This window comes from Solea solea, chromosome 9 (assembly GCF_958295425.1).
Source record: "Solea solea chromosome 9, fSolSol10.1, whole genome shotgun sequence".
Lineage (NCBI taxonomy): Eukaryota > Metazoa > Chordata > Actinopteri > Pleuronectiformes > Soleidae > Solea > Solea solea.
Window position 1 is genome coordinate 3,511,265 of NC_081142.1, and position 14,724 is coordinate 3,525,988.

A 14,724-nucleotide genomic window follows, 5' to 3' on the forward strand; every position below is an offset into this window, starting at 1 on the left:
CACTCACAAGGAAAATATGTGGGTTGCCAGGTTGGTGTTTGGTCTGGTTTACCATTAGTAATGCTATAATTAAATGTACTGGTTATTAAGAGCTCGTACCAAATAAATATACCTCTATACTGTTTGAAATCAAAAGTGTGTTTAATGTTTACACATGTAACACAAAACAGTGTCATAGATAATGACTCTGTGCAAAATACTCTAAGTTCAGCTCACACAAGCACCATCTTCAGCTAAGCACGTTTCTTTCAGGACTTCCTGAGAGTGCTTTCACTTCCCCATTCATAACCAAATTAAACTTTCAGAAGGGTCTCTCCCCTAAAACTATCATCTTACGTTCTGTAATAGGTTTGAGAACTTAGATTAGGGATATTGACTAAGTTGCATACTACCCTTTCAGGTGTCATTTGTTACTGCTTTTTAAAAGAGTAATAAGTAACTTATTACACTTCCTGAGGATCTGGTAACGGTGCAGTAGTATTTTCTTTATTGATTCTGACTTTGCATTGTGTTTGTGCACCTGAGGGTGGAACATGTTTCAGTTACAGGGGAAAACCCCCCAACACCACATGTGGATCTGACTGAGAGACTTTGGGCTGTTGCAACTTCTCCTTTGAAAGTCAAAAATTCTGTTACCATAGAGGATTCACAAGGAGACAAGTGCACGTCACCTGCATCTACTGATATGCTGTTTTGTTTAAATCATACTTCCTAAAAAACACTAGTTGGTCTTCTCCAATATTGGTATAGAAACTGAAATATCTCTGAATGACTCGATATCAAATGAAATCAAATCAGGATCACGGGAAACAGAATCGAATCGATTCAGGTTATCAGTCGCGACAACCAGCCCTGATCGAGTGATCCAGTTTTCTTCACAGTGACAGAGTTACAAGTGTGTATGTGGTTGATTTGTCATCACTTAAAGGCCACTAGTCCTCTTGGGGACGAAATCCTGGTCCTGGTGTGGCAGAGTGTAATTTCTGTGGAACTGGTTAAAATGTAGGGTTATGATGTGAGCTGTGGTTAAGGTTACTTTGAGTAAGACATTAACGGTTATGGTCAGAGGATGAGGTTTTGGTTAAACTGCAGAAACAAATGAAAGGTCAGTGTGGATTTCTTAAAAGAAAAGCTGCACAAACCTCTCTCTATGTGTGTGTGTGTGTGTGTGTTTGGCTTCACTGGTGAACTGTGACTTTATTTGGGACTTCAGTGTTTCACCAGAGGCGGAGCCAACAACAGCAGCAGCAGCAGCAGCAGCAGCAGCATCGGTGTCTCCGCTGCCTCTTCAGTGTGAGACATGCAGCTGTGAGGACAGATGGGTAGAGTGTGACGCAGGGGACGGAACTTCATTAAACCCAAAAGGTTGATGTGACGCTGGACTGTGATGTCACGGTGAGTGTTCTGTATTATCATTATTATTATTATTATTATTATTATTATTGTTGTTGTTGTTATTATTATCATTGTTATTTATTTATTTTTGAACATGGGATTTTAGAAGTTTTATAGCTAACTGGTAACAATATAGTAATATGGTGATAGTTATATAATAGGAAGGTTATGTAATGGTCATCATAACTACATAATGTTATAGTAATAACCTGTTACTTCTGAATTAACATCCTGGTAACAAGTTGGTTACAAGTAGGGCTTCTTTAAGGCTACCATCAGTGTCACACCTTCTCGTGAAAATGACTTTAAATCAAAACTGATAATGACCACATTATGTCCGTCACACTCTTTCCTCTGCTATTAGCCAGCTTTTACAACAAAATGATCACTGTATTGTTCCTGTACTGTGATGAAAAGTCTTCTCATCTTATAGTAATCCTTAACATGATTATCAGTAGAATTTCTGTATTTCATAACCATTCCTGACTTAATACGTGTGTGTGTGTGTGTGTGCTTATTTGAAGAGGTATTTAGCAGCTCCTGCTGTCATGTAAGGATCTTACAGAAAGAGACAGTCACTGATGAATCATCATGTTCCAAACATGGTCCATCTTCACCGCTGTCTTTCTGCTGATGATGCAGCTCTGCACAGGTAAGCCCACAAGACTGCGTGGATACTCACGTCTTCCATGAACATTCTTTCAATAGGCCTATAGTCCAAATGTTATAATATTTAATAATAATATTAGGGTAAAATACAAACAAGACATGACACAGAGCAATCAAAAGTATTAAAAACACTAAAAACCCACCCTGAATGTTTTATTTAAAAGTGTTAGATTTCTTTTTATAAGTGTGCAGCGTTGTATTCTCTCACCTGTGATAATGTGTTATTTTCACTGAACTGGCACACTCTGTTAGAGGTGAGACATTATAAACACGCCTTATTTGTGCTTTTTAGGTGAGAAATCCTGTGTGATCTGGTCCAGTGCTGGACATGTGGTGCAGCGCGACTCCACTTTTAACATTTACTGCAGCTTTAACTGCAAGTGCAAGCGATCCATGTACAGTGGGCAGCTGCCCACACTACAGCCCCACACACAGCTCAACTTAACAACCATATATTTGACTGTGGTGAACATCACAAAAAGCAATACCTTCAGCTGTCTGTGTAACTGTCCTGCACTGGACCAGTGTGGACTGGACATCTCAGCTGGATGTGAGTATGAAGCAGCCTTTCCTGACAGTTTAACAGATCCAAGAGTCTCACAGAAGTTTTTCTTTAACTTTTAACGCTGCCCTGCGTTTCAAGATAAGACTTTCATGTCGAGGCTTATTGTGTCGACATTCAAAGCTACAAAAAGCGGAACTTCTGCTTTCTCTTCTTTATTTCAAGTACTCCGTGAGTGGAGACGTGAGTTCAGCAAAGTGTTGCAGTCAACTCTTCTGACCACAAAGCTGTTTCTAATTTGGGAGCAAAGACAACCCTGTTTTTGTTTGACATATGAAATGTTCAGTTCCTATTTAGGAACGCACACCACAACATCCTCAATAAATAAAAGAATTCATGTAAATGACGACATTATTATCAATACCATCAGCATTAAAACATTTAGAAGCTCAATATTAAGGTTCCTATTCAATTCATTTTTGTGTTCTTTGTCCTTCAGATCCACCGGATCATCCAAAAAATATTTCATGCATCTACAAGGTCCAGAATAATGAAACAGGAGATGTGTTGTGCACTTGGAACCGAGGACGGGACACGTATCTTACTAACAGCACGGTACTATGGTGAGTTTAAAAAAACAAAGCATGTGTTTAACATGGCCTTTCTTATAGCAACACATGACACTTGAATTTGTGTGCTTCAGGGTGAGAACTGAATCAGGAAATCACACAAGTGACCAAGAGTCACACAAAGTCTTCAATAAGGGAAGCGATTCACTCTCTGTCAGCTTCACTGTGCCCAGATCTGTCCAGATTATCTATGTGTGGGTACAAGTCCAAAATCCACTGGGCTCTTCTGTCTCCTCCCCCATCATCTACTCACTCAGTGACATTGGTAAGACGTGTCGTGTTTAACAGCTTCTGCTGATTTTCTTTAATTAAAGTTAAAGTCTGATCGCTGTGTTCCCACTCACTCTTTATGTAGCCATGCCGTTGACTCCTGTTCTTGGACGAACCGCGTGCTCCTCCCGTGAGTGCGTTATCCAAGTGGAGCAGCACGTCGTGACTCAACACCTGGAGATCCAATACAAAGCAGCAGGAGAGACATGGACATCTTATTTCTACCAAGTAAGACATCTTAATGCATCACAATTGCTCGTTTCGGAGCAACGTCTGATGAACCCTCACAACTCCACCTTCAGACCACGTTGATCCTCCATGTGAGGCCTCCTCACCATACCTCACTCCAACCTGAAAACCAACCGCACCGCATTTGCAGTAAATGAGTGGCTGTGGGGTTCAAGGTGAAGGTGGGATCACATCAGGGATCAGCCCTGAGCTCCTTCATGTTTGTAACGGTGAGGGACAGGTTGACAGATGAGGTCTTGCAGGAGTCTCCATGGACTATGTTGTTCGTAGATGATATTGTAATCTGCAGTCAGAGTAAGAGACAGGTGGAGGTCAGCACTGGAGAGAAGAGGAATGAAGGTTATTAGGAGCAAGACAGAAAACCGGTGTGTGAATGACAGTGAAGAGGTAGGTACAGTGGATGAGTTTAAAGACCTGGGGTCAACCATCCAAAGCAATGGACAGTACACAAGAGAGGTGAAGAAGAGAGTGCAGGCAGGGTGGAGTGGGTGGAGATGAGTGTCAGGGCTGATTGGAGAACAGCAACACTAAAAAAAAGGGAAGGTCTTCAAGATGGTAGCGAGACCTGCTATGATGCATAACTTGGGCGACAGTAGCGCAGTCTAAAAGACAAGAGGTGGAGGACCAGGATGGACAGGATTAGACATGATCATAAAGTAAGAGAGTCAACGTGGAGATGGTTTGGTCACATGCAGAGGACGGGTAGTGATTATTTTGGACAAAGGGCAGGAGGAAAAGACTACAGAGAAGTTTTCATGGATGTTGTGAAGAAGGACATGAGGACAGAAGCCAAAAGAAAAGGAAGAAACAGTGACCTCTGCAAATATTTGTTTGATCATTTTATGTGCAGCACTTTGTAACATGGTTGGGAAAGGTGCAGGATAAAGAAAGACTTACTTGTCCAGACCAATTAAGACATCTCAATCCATCAGATTGACCCATATTTTTTGAACGTTTGATCAGAAGTTGTACGTGGTTACAAAAAAGGTGTAGCACATAGTTTTTGTAAGTTAATAATCTTTTTAAAATATGAAATGTTTAGTTTTTCTTTCTGCAGTCACTGTCGATGCTGGAGTAACGATCTTTCCAACATGCACAGTAGTTTAGTAGTTACAGCCAATGGGAGCATCGTCTCACCACACACTGCTCTGTGATTGGTCAAAGTCACGGATCAGTTTAGTTCTCTCTCAGATAACTTGATTTACACTTAGGTTATTGTTCAAGAACACCATATACTGTATACACCACCATATAAGGGTGACGGTAGCTCAGTGGTAGAGCCAGTTATCTTTCAACTGCACGGTTCTACTGCTGCTGATTCAATTCAAACTACAGATGTGAGTACTAAGCTGATGAGAAGTCAAAATTAAATACAGGTGTCAAAAACAAGCTGAGGAGTTCTCACAAACTCATCAAAGACGACACTGCAGCACAAGCAAAAGATGGAAAAATACAGCGTTTAATGTAAACATGTGTATTTGACTTACAGATTGTGCAGACCAGTGCAGTACAGGACCGATCCATTCCCTCTCTGGAGCCCTACAGCTTGTACCATTTCAGAGCCAGATCTAAACTCAGCACTGGCCAGTGGAGCCAGTGGAGCACACAGATTTCCACCTGGACTCAAGAGGAGGGTAAGTTTCAAAGCACAACTGATTCAAACATAAGCCAAACATCATCTCTGTGGTAATTTATCAGACCACGCAATCAGATAATGAAGTTATTGGATTGACTTTTGGGTTTTGAGGCAGTTATCAGCTCACTACTGTCTGTCGACAGGAAACCTGAAAGCCACTGAGAAAGTCTTTTACATTTGAATGAAATATGTTAAGTAAACAAGCCTTACTGTCAATCAGAAATACAAATGATAATAATATTTTGCATTTAAATAGAAAATAAAATAAACAAATGGAATGCAATAAAAATGGTACTTGAAACTATGCGCCGAAACAGATGTCGGCCCTCAGGGTCAGGGTGCAGAAAAAAGAAGACAGTAATGTGAAATATGGCAGGATATTTGTCATCGTGATGGTGTGAAGATAATGTATGTAAGTTACGGGTGTTCAGTCATGACAGATCGTCAGCTCTGCAGCAGAGGACAAAGAGTGAAAGAAGCTGTTTTAGTACAGAGGAAAATCAGGTTGAGCAAAAGGTGAACACTAGTTTCAATACACTAGAATATCTTTGCCACTTCATTTTAATGCTAGGCAGCATTTATGAGACTGGGAAATGAACTTTGTGTTGCTTTGTAAACCGCTCATCCCTTCGCACCAAACTCCATAGAGAAAATCTGCAATTTAGCGTCACAGCACAAGGCAGTTGCTTCATCAGTAAGCGCAAGTGTCTTAGTTTATAATTTTGGTATTTGAAATCAAATTCAGATTTATATGAGTTAAATGACAGAGTTTCTGCATGGACTTTATTGCAGGGAGGAAGCGCTTTTACAAAGGGTTGATGTAGATTTTATCAGGTGAGCTTTTTATTATTTGGCTAAACTCAGTTTTTTCCTGGAGTCCGAGCTGGTAGCTACAATTTCACTGAGCTTGTACCTGCCTGTCTCAGATGTAAGACCCTGACTCCAGTATGTGTTATTACCTCACTCTTCAAGCTTTAAATGACGTCTTTTTAATTTGATGATCACACTTTGTTACATTAAAAACGTGAAAGAGAGAAATTAATGAGAAACTCGTGTAATGAGCTTTGAAAAACAGCATCAAATATTCTATTCTGTGTGGAACTGTTGTGCTGACCCTCAGGTTTGGTTGTTTGGTTGTTTGAGCTCAGTTATTTATCATTTCAGCCTCCATTTCATTGTTTAGGCAATGCAACAGTACATAGAGGTGGATCATTCATGTCTTAGAACTTCCCACATACTATACACAAATTACAGGCTGAAATTACCTTTACTTCCCCTACTGCGTTATCACATGTCACACATACACTGCATTCAGGTCAGTGTCACAGCAGAAGAAAACAAACGTTGCTTTTTTAGTAGCAGTTGGTGAACAGTCAATTCAGCCAGTGGAAAAGTTTCAGAAAACACCACAAGTTAGTTGTACAGTAAATACTGTGAGTTTGTCAATTCAATTTGAGTGGATAAAAACTACTAAATAAACACAAAAAAATCACATGTCATTTAAAATGATGTTTTCATGGATGAGGTTTCTCAGAAGTGTTTTGTCATTTCTGTCAGACTTGCTCACAAAGGAAAATGTGAGAAACCTGCAGAGTCTAGACTGGTACAAATGTTTAGCAATTACTTACAAGAAGTGTAACAAAACAAAACAGAAGAGAACAGAACAGCCAGTTCTACACGTTCAGTCGTACTGTGACACATTGATGTTTTTAATCGTTTTAGCTCCTGCGGAACCGTTGGACGTGTGGTACGCTGAACCTGCGTCTGATTTAAAAACCCCGACAGTTTACTGGAAGGTGCAGTATGTTTTCAATCAATGTATGTTTTCATTTCTTTGACTTGCTGAGTAGCAATGACCACATGACACTGCTGCTGCCGTTTCATCAGTGTGTGTGTGTGTGTGTCAGAAGTGGTCAACAGTTGACCTTTAGTTTGTGCAGAAAACAGTAGTGAGAGTGTTTGGCAATAATGTTATTATTATGGTTTCACTGTGGCAAACTCCCACCCACACATCCTCACACGCAGGTTCACAAAACTATCTTTTTAAGGACGAGCATTGACTTCCATTCATTAAACCCTAACCAGTTATTGCCTGACTGTAGTCTTAACCTAACCAAATTCAAATCTCGGTCCTAAACTCAGAAATGAGGTTCTACCTCATTAGGACCAGGTTTTGTTCCAGAAAAAAAAGCACACACACACACATACACACATAGTTTTGTGGATTTAATGTCACATGAAGTGTGAAATGTAAGTGAAACCTGACAACAGACGCCGCAGTTTCAGTTTACAAGAAAGGAGCAGCTGAACAGAAATGATGTGTCTTATATACTCATCTTTCATTGAGTGGATGTTGAGACACATTCAAATCCCAGAAAGGTTTTGTAGCTTTGTAACACTTTTCCTTTTCCTTAAATTAAAGTGGTTACATTTGAAACTTCTCTTCTAACTTGTAGGAGGCCGACATTTCCATTGCGAGAGGGAGGATCATAGACTACAGAGTCAGAGTTTACAACCCAGACTCTGGATCTGAGCTGGTCACTAACGTCAGCGCTGATGCCAGGAATTGTTCAGTCCCACTCTGTACTGACAAGTGTGATGTGACAGTGTGGGCTCGCAACTCTAAAGGCTTATCTCCTCCTGCCAGAGTTACAGCACGACACGTAAAAGGTAGACAAAGCAAAAGCATGTACCAGTGAATGCTGGATTAGGACGCAGACTTATTAAGATTATTAGTATTATTGAAAATAAACCATGGAGATATTCACACATACAGTATTATGCTCCTCATGTTGCAGCTCGGTCATCTCACGATGTGAAGGTGAAAGTAGACAACAGCAATGTCTCCATCTCCTGGAGAAAGGATGAAAGTGCAGCGCTGCCTGTTTCCTTTTATGTGGTGGAGTGGTATCCAGAGGGTCAGAGGCTGGAGGAGCTCAGGTGGATGAGACTGGACAGTGACAGCACGCATGCAGTCATCACAGGTGGGACCATGTTTTAACTCTCACCTCATAAAAAGAAACCTTTTTCTCCTAAAAGAAAAAAAGAATATTATTTATTTACTTTGTACAGGTATTAAGCCGTTTGTGTGCTACAAGGGAGCTCTGTATGTTTTCTATAATGAGAGCTCAGTGACCAGGACTTTGTTTGGAGGTGTCGCCACTGTGGAGTCAGGTACGTTGTATTTTTTAATAGAACTTGAAGCTAGAAACTAATTTTTTTTTATTCCTCAAACAATGTAATAATATGTACAGACACTAGTTTTAAATGTATCATGAAACCGTGGCGCAAAACTTTTAAATGTGAACAAATGTCTGTTACATTCAAACCATTGTCTGATGAGTTCAGTTCACACTATGTTTATTATGTGTTTAGATCTCGTGTCATCGGGCAACATTCCTATGCTGCACACAGGAAGTGATTTGTTTTATGCCAAAGCGGGGTGGAGTCTGACACAAAGAAGTGTCCACAAAAAGATTTAGAAGAGAATTCTACAACTAGTCGTCAATCATAAAGGGATAAATGCTTGTAGCCCTGCACTGCTGTCATAAGCACAGCAACACTCCCTCTCTCAGGTCTGATAGTATTGCTTGACTTGACCGAGCCCATTTTCAAATGAGGAATGCAGCACACACTTATTTTCATAATCCATTAATCTGTCGATTATTTTCTCGATTCATCGAGTAATCCCTTGGTCCATAAAATCAGTGTTTTTCAAACTTGGAAATGATGATTTTTTGTTTGTCCACAAACCAAAATGATTCCGTTTTAATGATTCCTTCATTATATGGAGCAAACAAACCAGAAAAATCACAAAAGTGGTTTTAATTGGGTCTGTAATTTGGTAAATAAACACTTTTGCTCTAACAGCAACAGTCTTCATAGCAGCCAGATGATTCTGCAGTTATTCACAGAGAAACTGCAGCCAGACCTTTAACTGTTATCATAAGGTTTAATTGTGTAGTTAAATCTGGTAGAGAGTGCAGCATAATCACCATAAATATTCCCTTATTATTCATCCCTTTTGTTGGGTTCTGCTTGTTGGTTGCAGCCCCAGTGAGTGGTCCACTGGTCCTAGAGACGGAGGTTGAGGGACACACGGTGAGCGTGAGCTGGATGGAGCTTCGCCGGAGCGAGCGACGGGGTTGCGTCACCAAATATACCATCTATTTAAAGAGCAGAGGTGGAGAGCAGAAGCACTGTGAGAATAACAACATCCCGTCTTAACTCTAAACTCCTAACCTATAGTTCTCTTTCATCTCTGTTAGACTTATGTTTATATATAGTGACACAAAACATATTTGTATCCGTGCCACGATGGTGCGTTTTACCATGTGCTGATGATGTAGGATTGACTTAAAATATTTGTTTTTCCCATGAAATAATCCAAAGGTCATGATGTAATAATCAGACGTAACTGTGCTAATATCTTTGAGCTGTTGAAATGTGTTTCTAGTTTATTAAAATAAAATGTTACATTCAGCACTCCTCCCTAAGTGATTCTATGTCTACATCTTTGAATATTTCAGACTCCATTTTAGCACCAGACAGGACATATAAGACCAAAGATCTGCCTCCAGCTGACTACAGCCTGTGGATGACTGCGTGGACAGCTGAAGGAGAAGGACCTGCTGGTCACAAACTCATGTTCCACATCCAGCGTAAGCACCTTTCAAACGTTCATGAAATCTCTACCACACTATATTAAAGATGAACTTTCCCTTTTTAAGGTCCTGTTCACACCAGGCTTTAACATGTGCTTCCCAAACCACCTCAGAATGTGTTTTTTGGAATGGGATGCAGCTAATGCGTTCACATCTGCATTTCAAACTGCCAACGACGAATGTTAATACCAGGTCTAAGACTCCAGCAGAATTTCATACAAGCCCTTTTCTTCAGACTTCCCCCCGACCTTTAAGACAAGACATGTTCAAGGACATGATGTAGCTTGATAATAACTGTCTGTTTCTTTTCTTTTACTCCACTGTACTCGTGGAGCTAACTGTATTATTATATTATTACTAAATATGCTGCAACTTCAAATCTTCTCCCTGTTTCTCCCTTGTCATGCCTGCAGAGGAGATTCCATTGTCCCTCTTACTGGTGTGTGTTTTCATCTCAGCGATATTGGTGCTTTTGGTGTGTCTGTGCCAGATTCCATCTGTCAAACAGAAGTGAGTAACAGCAGCTCTGTAAGGGCTCAAATGATGGAATTTAACAAGCTTGTGGGTCATTATTCTGTGCATTTACAGTTCTGCAGTCCAGGCCATATTGTTAAGCCATTTTCCACATTCTCTCTCAGGTTCTGGGTGTATTTCCAGTGTTTCATGCTCGATGTTGTGCCAGATCCTGCAAACAGCAAATGGGCAAAAGAGTGTACCCAAGAGAAGGTACTTTAAAGAAAGAGTTTTTAAAATACTTCACCGCTCAGTGTTCCTTGTTTAAAACTTGTGTGTTTTTCTCCCAAACAGGGAAAGATAAAGCTACAAATGCAGCTGAGTAACTCCAGTGTAAGCCAGGGGGAAGAAGATCCGGTCCTGGTGGATGTCGAGGAGCTGCCCGAACAGAACAGTAACATCTCCACGTCTACAAAAGTCTCCTCACAACAGAGTCCAGGCACAGAGTCCAGCACGCTGCTGTACCCTGTGACCACGTATATCAAGAGCTTCTCACACGACTCGGACAGCTCCGACCACACGCACGCGTCTCTGGACACAAACACCACCATCGACTACATCTCAACACACGCAAACATGGAGGAGGAGGAGGAGGAGGAGGAGGAAGAGGAGGACGGAACGCTGGATTTCTTCCCCAGCCACAACATCTTCATGGAGCCATTTAGCATTGGAGGAAATTTGACTTTGGACACAGTCAAAGTTCACTTCTGTAGTGACCTCTTTCAGAACAGTTAGGTGTTCACCTGGAACCAGAACTTTACACAGCAGAACCTTCAGTGACTTTGTGTGGATCACACACCAACTACCTCTTTGCATATTGACACGTAACATACACAGCTGTCTTGTGCTAATTCCATTTTTTTTTTTTCCTTTTTCGCATTATTATTGTTTTCTTAACAGAATGGCTTTAGACACACTAATACCACGACAACAGTAATACAAGGGGAAAAAAAATGTCATCCTGATACAGACAGCACTGAAACCTTTCGACAGGAAGTGCGACTACAGCACATCTACCACAATCTAGTTGCAAATAGGTTTTCATTGCACTGCCATGTTTCCACCACAGACTGCTTTTAAATTATAGATTATCTATGAGATAGAAATGACGTGAAATGACTAAAACTGCCTTGTTCATTGACTATTTAGTTTGGCCCTTTGCTGAGCCTCTAACATGATGGGAGGTGATACTGATGTTTTTCTTTCTTCTATCTTGAGACACTGCTCGGCCAATTAAAAGTGACATTTTTGTTGCTATGGCATCACCTTGATGAGCTTACGCAATGTCACATTTCAATCACAGCTGCAATCTTTGTTTTTGTGCCAAGATCTTGTATTTATGATGGAGATGGAGCACTCTGTTTAGTCTTAGGCACATTAAGGCCTGGACTTTGTAATGAAAATGCTGTCTCACGCTCCCTGAGCCCTTCTTCTTCAAAAACTTGGCCATTCCATATATTTAGAACTGAGGTCTTGACCTAAACTAGTTGAAGCACCCCCAGATCATAACACCGCCCCTACAGGCTTGTATGGTCGGCCTCAAGCCAAACAGTAGAGCAGTGGTCAGCAATTGGTGGCCCGTGGGCCAAAACTGGCCCGCCAGCATCAGTATCTGGCCCTGACTCTTTAAAATTTAAATTTCATATTGAGTTCAGAGCTTTTATTCTGAAAAATAGAATTGACAGTAAGCCTAAACTAAATGATTGGTTTGAAAAATAAAAATAAAAACACTGCTGTTGTCATGGAGACAGCCAGGTTTGGGGATTAAATGTCCTTAAAATAACTACTTGCATATGTTAGGCTCTAAATAGAAGCAGTCATTCTTAAAACTGAAATGATGCACAATAAATATGAACAGTACGAGTATCTCACAGTCATTTGTCTTCGTAACACAAGCTGGTGATTAAAGACAACGTCCACATTATTGTTACTTTAAGGCAGCAAACGTGGGTTTTGGTTTCTGACAGAAGACGTTTGAAGGCACTTTGTCTGATGAAGATAATATTCAATTATTCAATTGCTTACAAAATCATTGACCCTCGAACATATTTTTGTGCTGATCCCTGCAATAGAGTATGTAACTTTTTGGCTGGGCAGTGTACACCGTCTATGGTTTCTGCAATTACACCCACTGTCAATCCACCATGAAGTTGGCAGTCTAGAGATTGGTAGCTTATGTGAGGTCATGCGAGAACCACAGGTGAGAACAAAGCTGCATTTTTGGTGTCAATGCTCGTACATTTCTGATAATCTCCCACTGTGTCCATCATATGTGAAGATATGAAGTAGGAAGTGGGGCCATTTTGCCATAGATTTGCATACAAATTGACTTTTTACAACAAATCATCCCCTGGTGGTCATTCAAGAGAACAAGATACAAGTATAAGATACTTCTGAAATGGTTTCACTTTGACAGTCATGGTTCTATAGAGGGTCTTGTATGTTTTTGTTTCAGAAGGAATATCTTCTATCTTCTATATCTTGGAATATCGCAGTCTGCACCATCCTGTCACTAAATATTTCACACTAAACCTTAAGAAATGTCTTTCTCATACTCAAGTGGCCTATTAAGCCTTTGAGAGGTAGCAGGAACATTAGAGCACCGATTGAGCATTCATTTCATCAACTCCGGCTTTTTCTGATTTAACTTAAGACTGAAAATACAGAATAGTCAGATGCATTGAAGACCCTTAACGTAGGCTGGCTGTTATTTTGAATACATACATGCATTAGTCGTATCCAAATGATGCCTTTAGTTTGTTATGCTGTAGACCAGTGGTCACCAAATTGCATCACTCAGTAAAAGATCATTGATATAATTTATAAAAAACTGTCACAATCGTTAGGTGTAAGCACTGGAATTAATGTGTATGCAATTGAATGCATAATATTCACAACATAAATGGTAAATTGCATAAAATGTAAATATGGTAGCCCTCCTTACTATTCTTGGTGCCCCCTGCCGAACCATAAATTACAATCAACTGTTTTTGTTTAGTGTATCAACCAGATATGGACCAGTTATGGCAGCCATAAAAACAGGTCTGAATGTTAGTGGTTCTGTCTTGTCGTAGCCAAGTTTAGGTTTTAATCACAGAAAAAAGCTTTGCTTCTAAAGCGTTCTATTAATCAACTGGTCTGCAACTAGCATCAGAGATAAATGAAGCATTGATACATATGAACTCATTCTTGACCCATGAAACATTCATAAGTGCAAGTTTTGCACCATTTGTTACATGAACCTTTGACACCTTTAATTAGTGGAAGAGGAACTAAAAGATAATGTGCGGGTTTGGGGATATAATTTTAAATTTTGTCTGCAGGTTGTGTTAAAAAAAGTTGACAATGCAAAAACTTTATCGACCATCTTTATTTACTGACAGAGGTCTCTAATAGCAGGGCTAGAATTCACACATCTGTAGAGCACTTCAGTTGTTCGACACAATGAACGACTGTATTTCTTTCAGAGCAATTATGCAGTGGTGCCACTGTGAAAGCTACAGGGCGAGTCAACAGTGGAGGAAAAGATCAGCACAGAACACAGCAGAAAAAAACTGACGCTCAGCCGAGTTTACATCTGTGGAAGGACGCTCGAGTGGAGTGTGTAAACAGTCGGAGAAGGTCTGAGGGAGGACATCTCGACTGTGTAAAGACACTTCCCCTCTGTATCACTCTGAAGTAAAAACAGACTTTGACTTTCACATGGTGACTATCAGAGGTGAAATGGGCGAGGAGGATCAGATTTTTAACAGCACCCTAAAATACAGGTAAAACACAAGCCGTGGAATAACTCCACTTCAAAGAAATCTAGCTGACTCATGATCAATATAGATGTCGTGGCGTTATCACCGGTGTGTTTCTCCTAAATGACCTTAAGTTCCTCCTAACAAATATTCAAGTAAAAATATTACCTTAATACAGACCGAGGCACCATTTCATCAATGAATTCAAATGTTGACAGTAATCACTTGATCAAACATCAAGGGGCGTGTCGTATTTGCACCATGTGAAATACAGTCACTGAAAGAATTTATGAAAATAGTCAAGATTTACAGGCCGAAGATCATACAAGAATAGACCTCCTGTATAAAATATAAAACAATACCCCAGTGCTAAAGAAAAAAAAATCCTTAAATCTCAATGACTGAAGCTGTAACTTCAGAAACAGCTGGTGTGGCAGAGCTCAGGAGCTCGAGC

At 40.3% G+C, this 14,724-nt stretch overlaps 1 protein-coding gene across 1 annotated transcript; it reads left to right on the forward strand.

The window, feature by feature from the left end:
* Positions 1 to 1,277: 1,277 nt before the first annotated feature.
* il12rb2 (interleukin 12 receptor, beta 2a) lies at positions 1,278 to 13,123 on the forward strand. The gene is made up of 16 exons (XM_058637863.1): positions 1,278 to 1,395; positions 1,920 to 2,047; positions 2,357 to 2,614; positions 3,066 to 3,189; positions 3,270 to 3,460; positions 3,551 to 3,693; positions 5,204 to 5,348; positions 7,073 to 7,146; positions 7,807 to 8,020; positions 8,149 to 8,334; positions 8,423 to 8,524; positions 9,402 to 9,551; positions 9,880 to 10,011; positions 10,428 to 10,524; positions 10,653 to 10,740; positions 10,822 to 13,123. Exons 2-16 carry the CDS (start codon positions 1,987 to 1,989, stop codon positions 11,260 to 11,262), a joined length of 2,406 nt encoding a protein of 801 aa, XP_058493846.1. The 5' UTR covers positions 1,278 to 1,395; positions 1,920 to 1,986; the 3' UTR covers positions 11,263 to 13,123.
* The last annotated feature ends 1,601 nt before the right edge of the window (positions 13,124 to 14,724 follow it).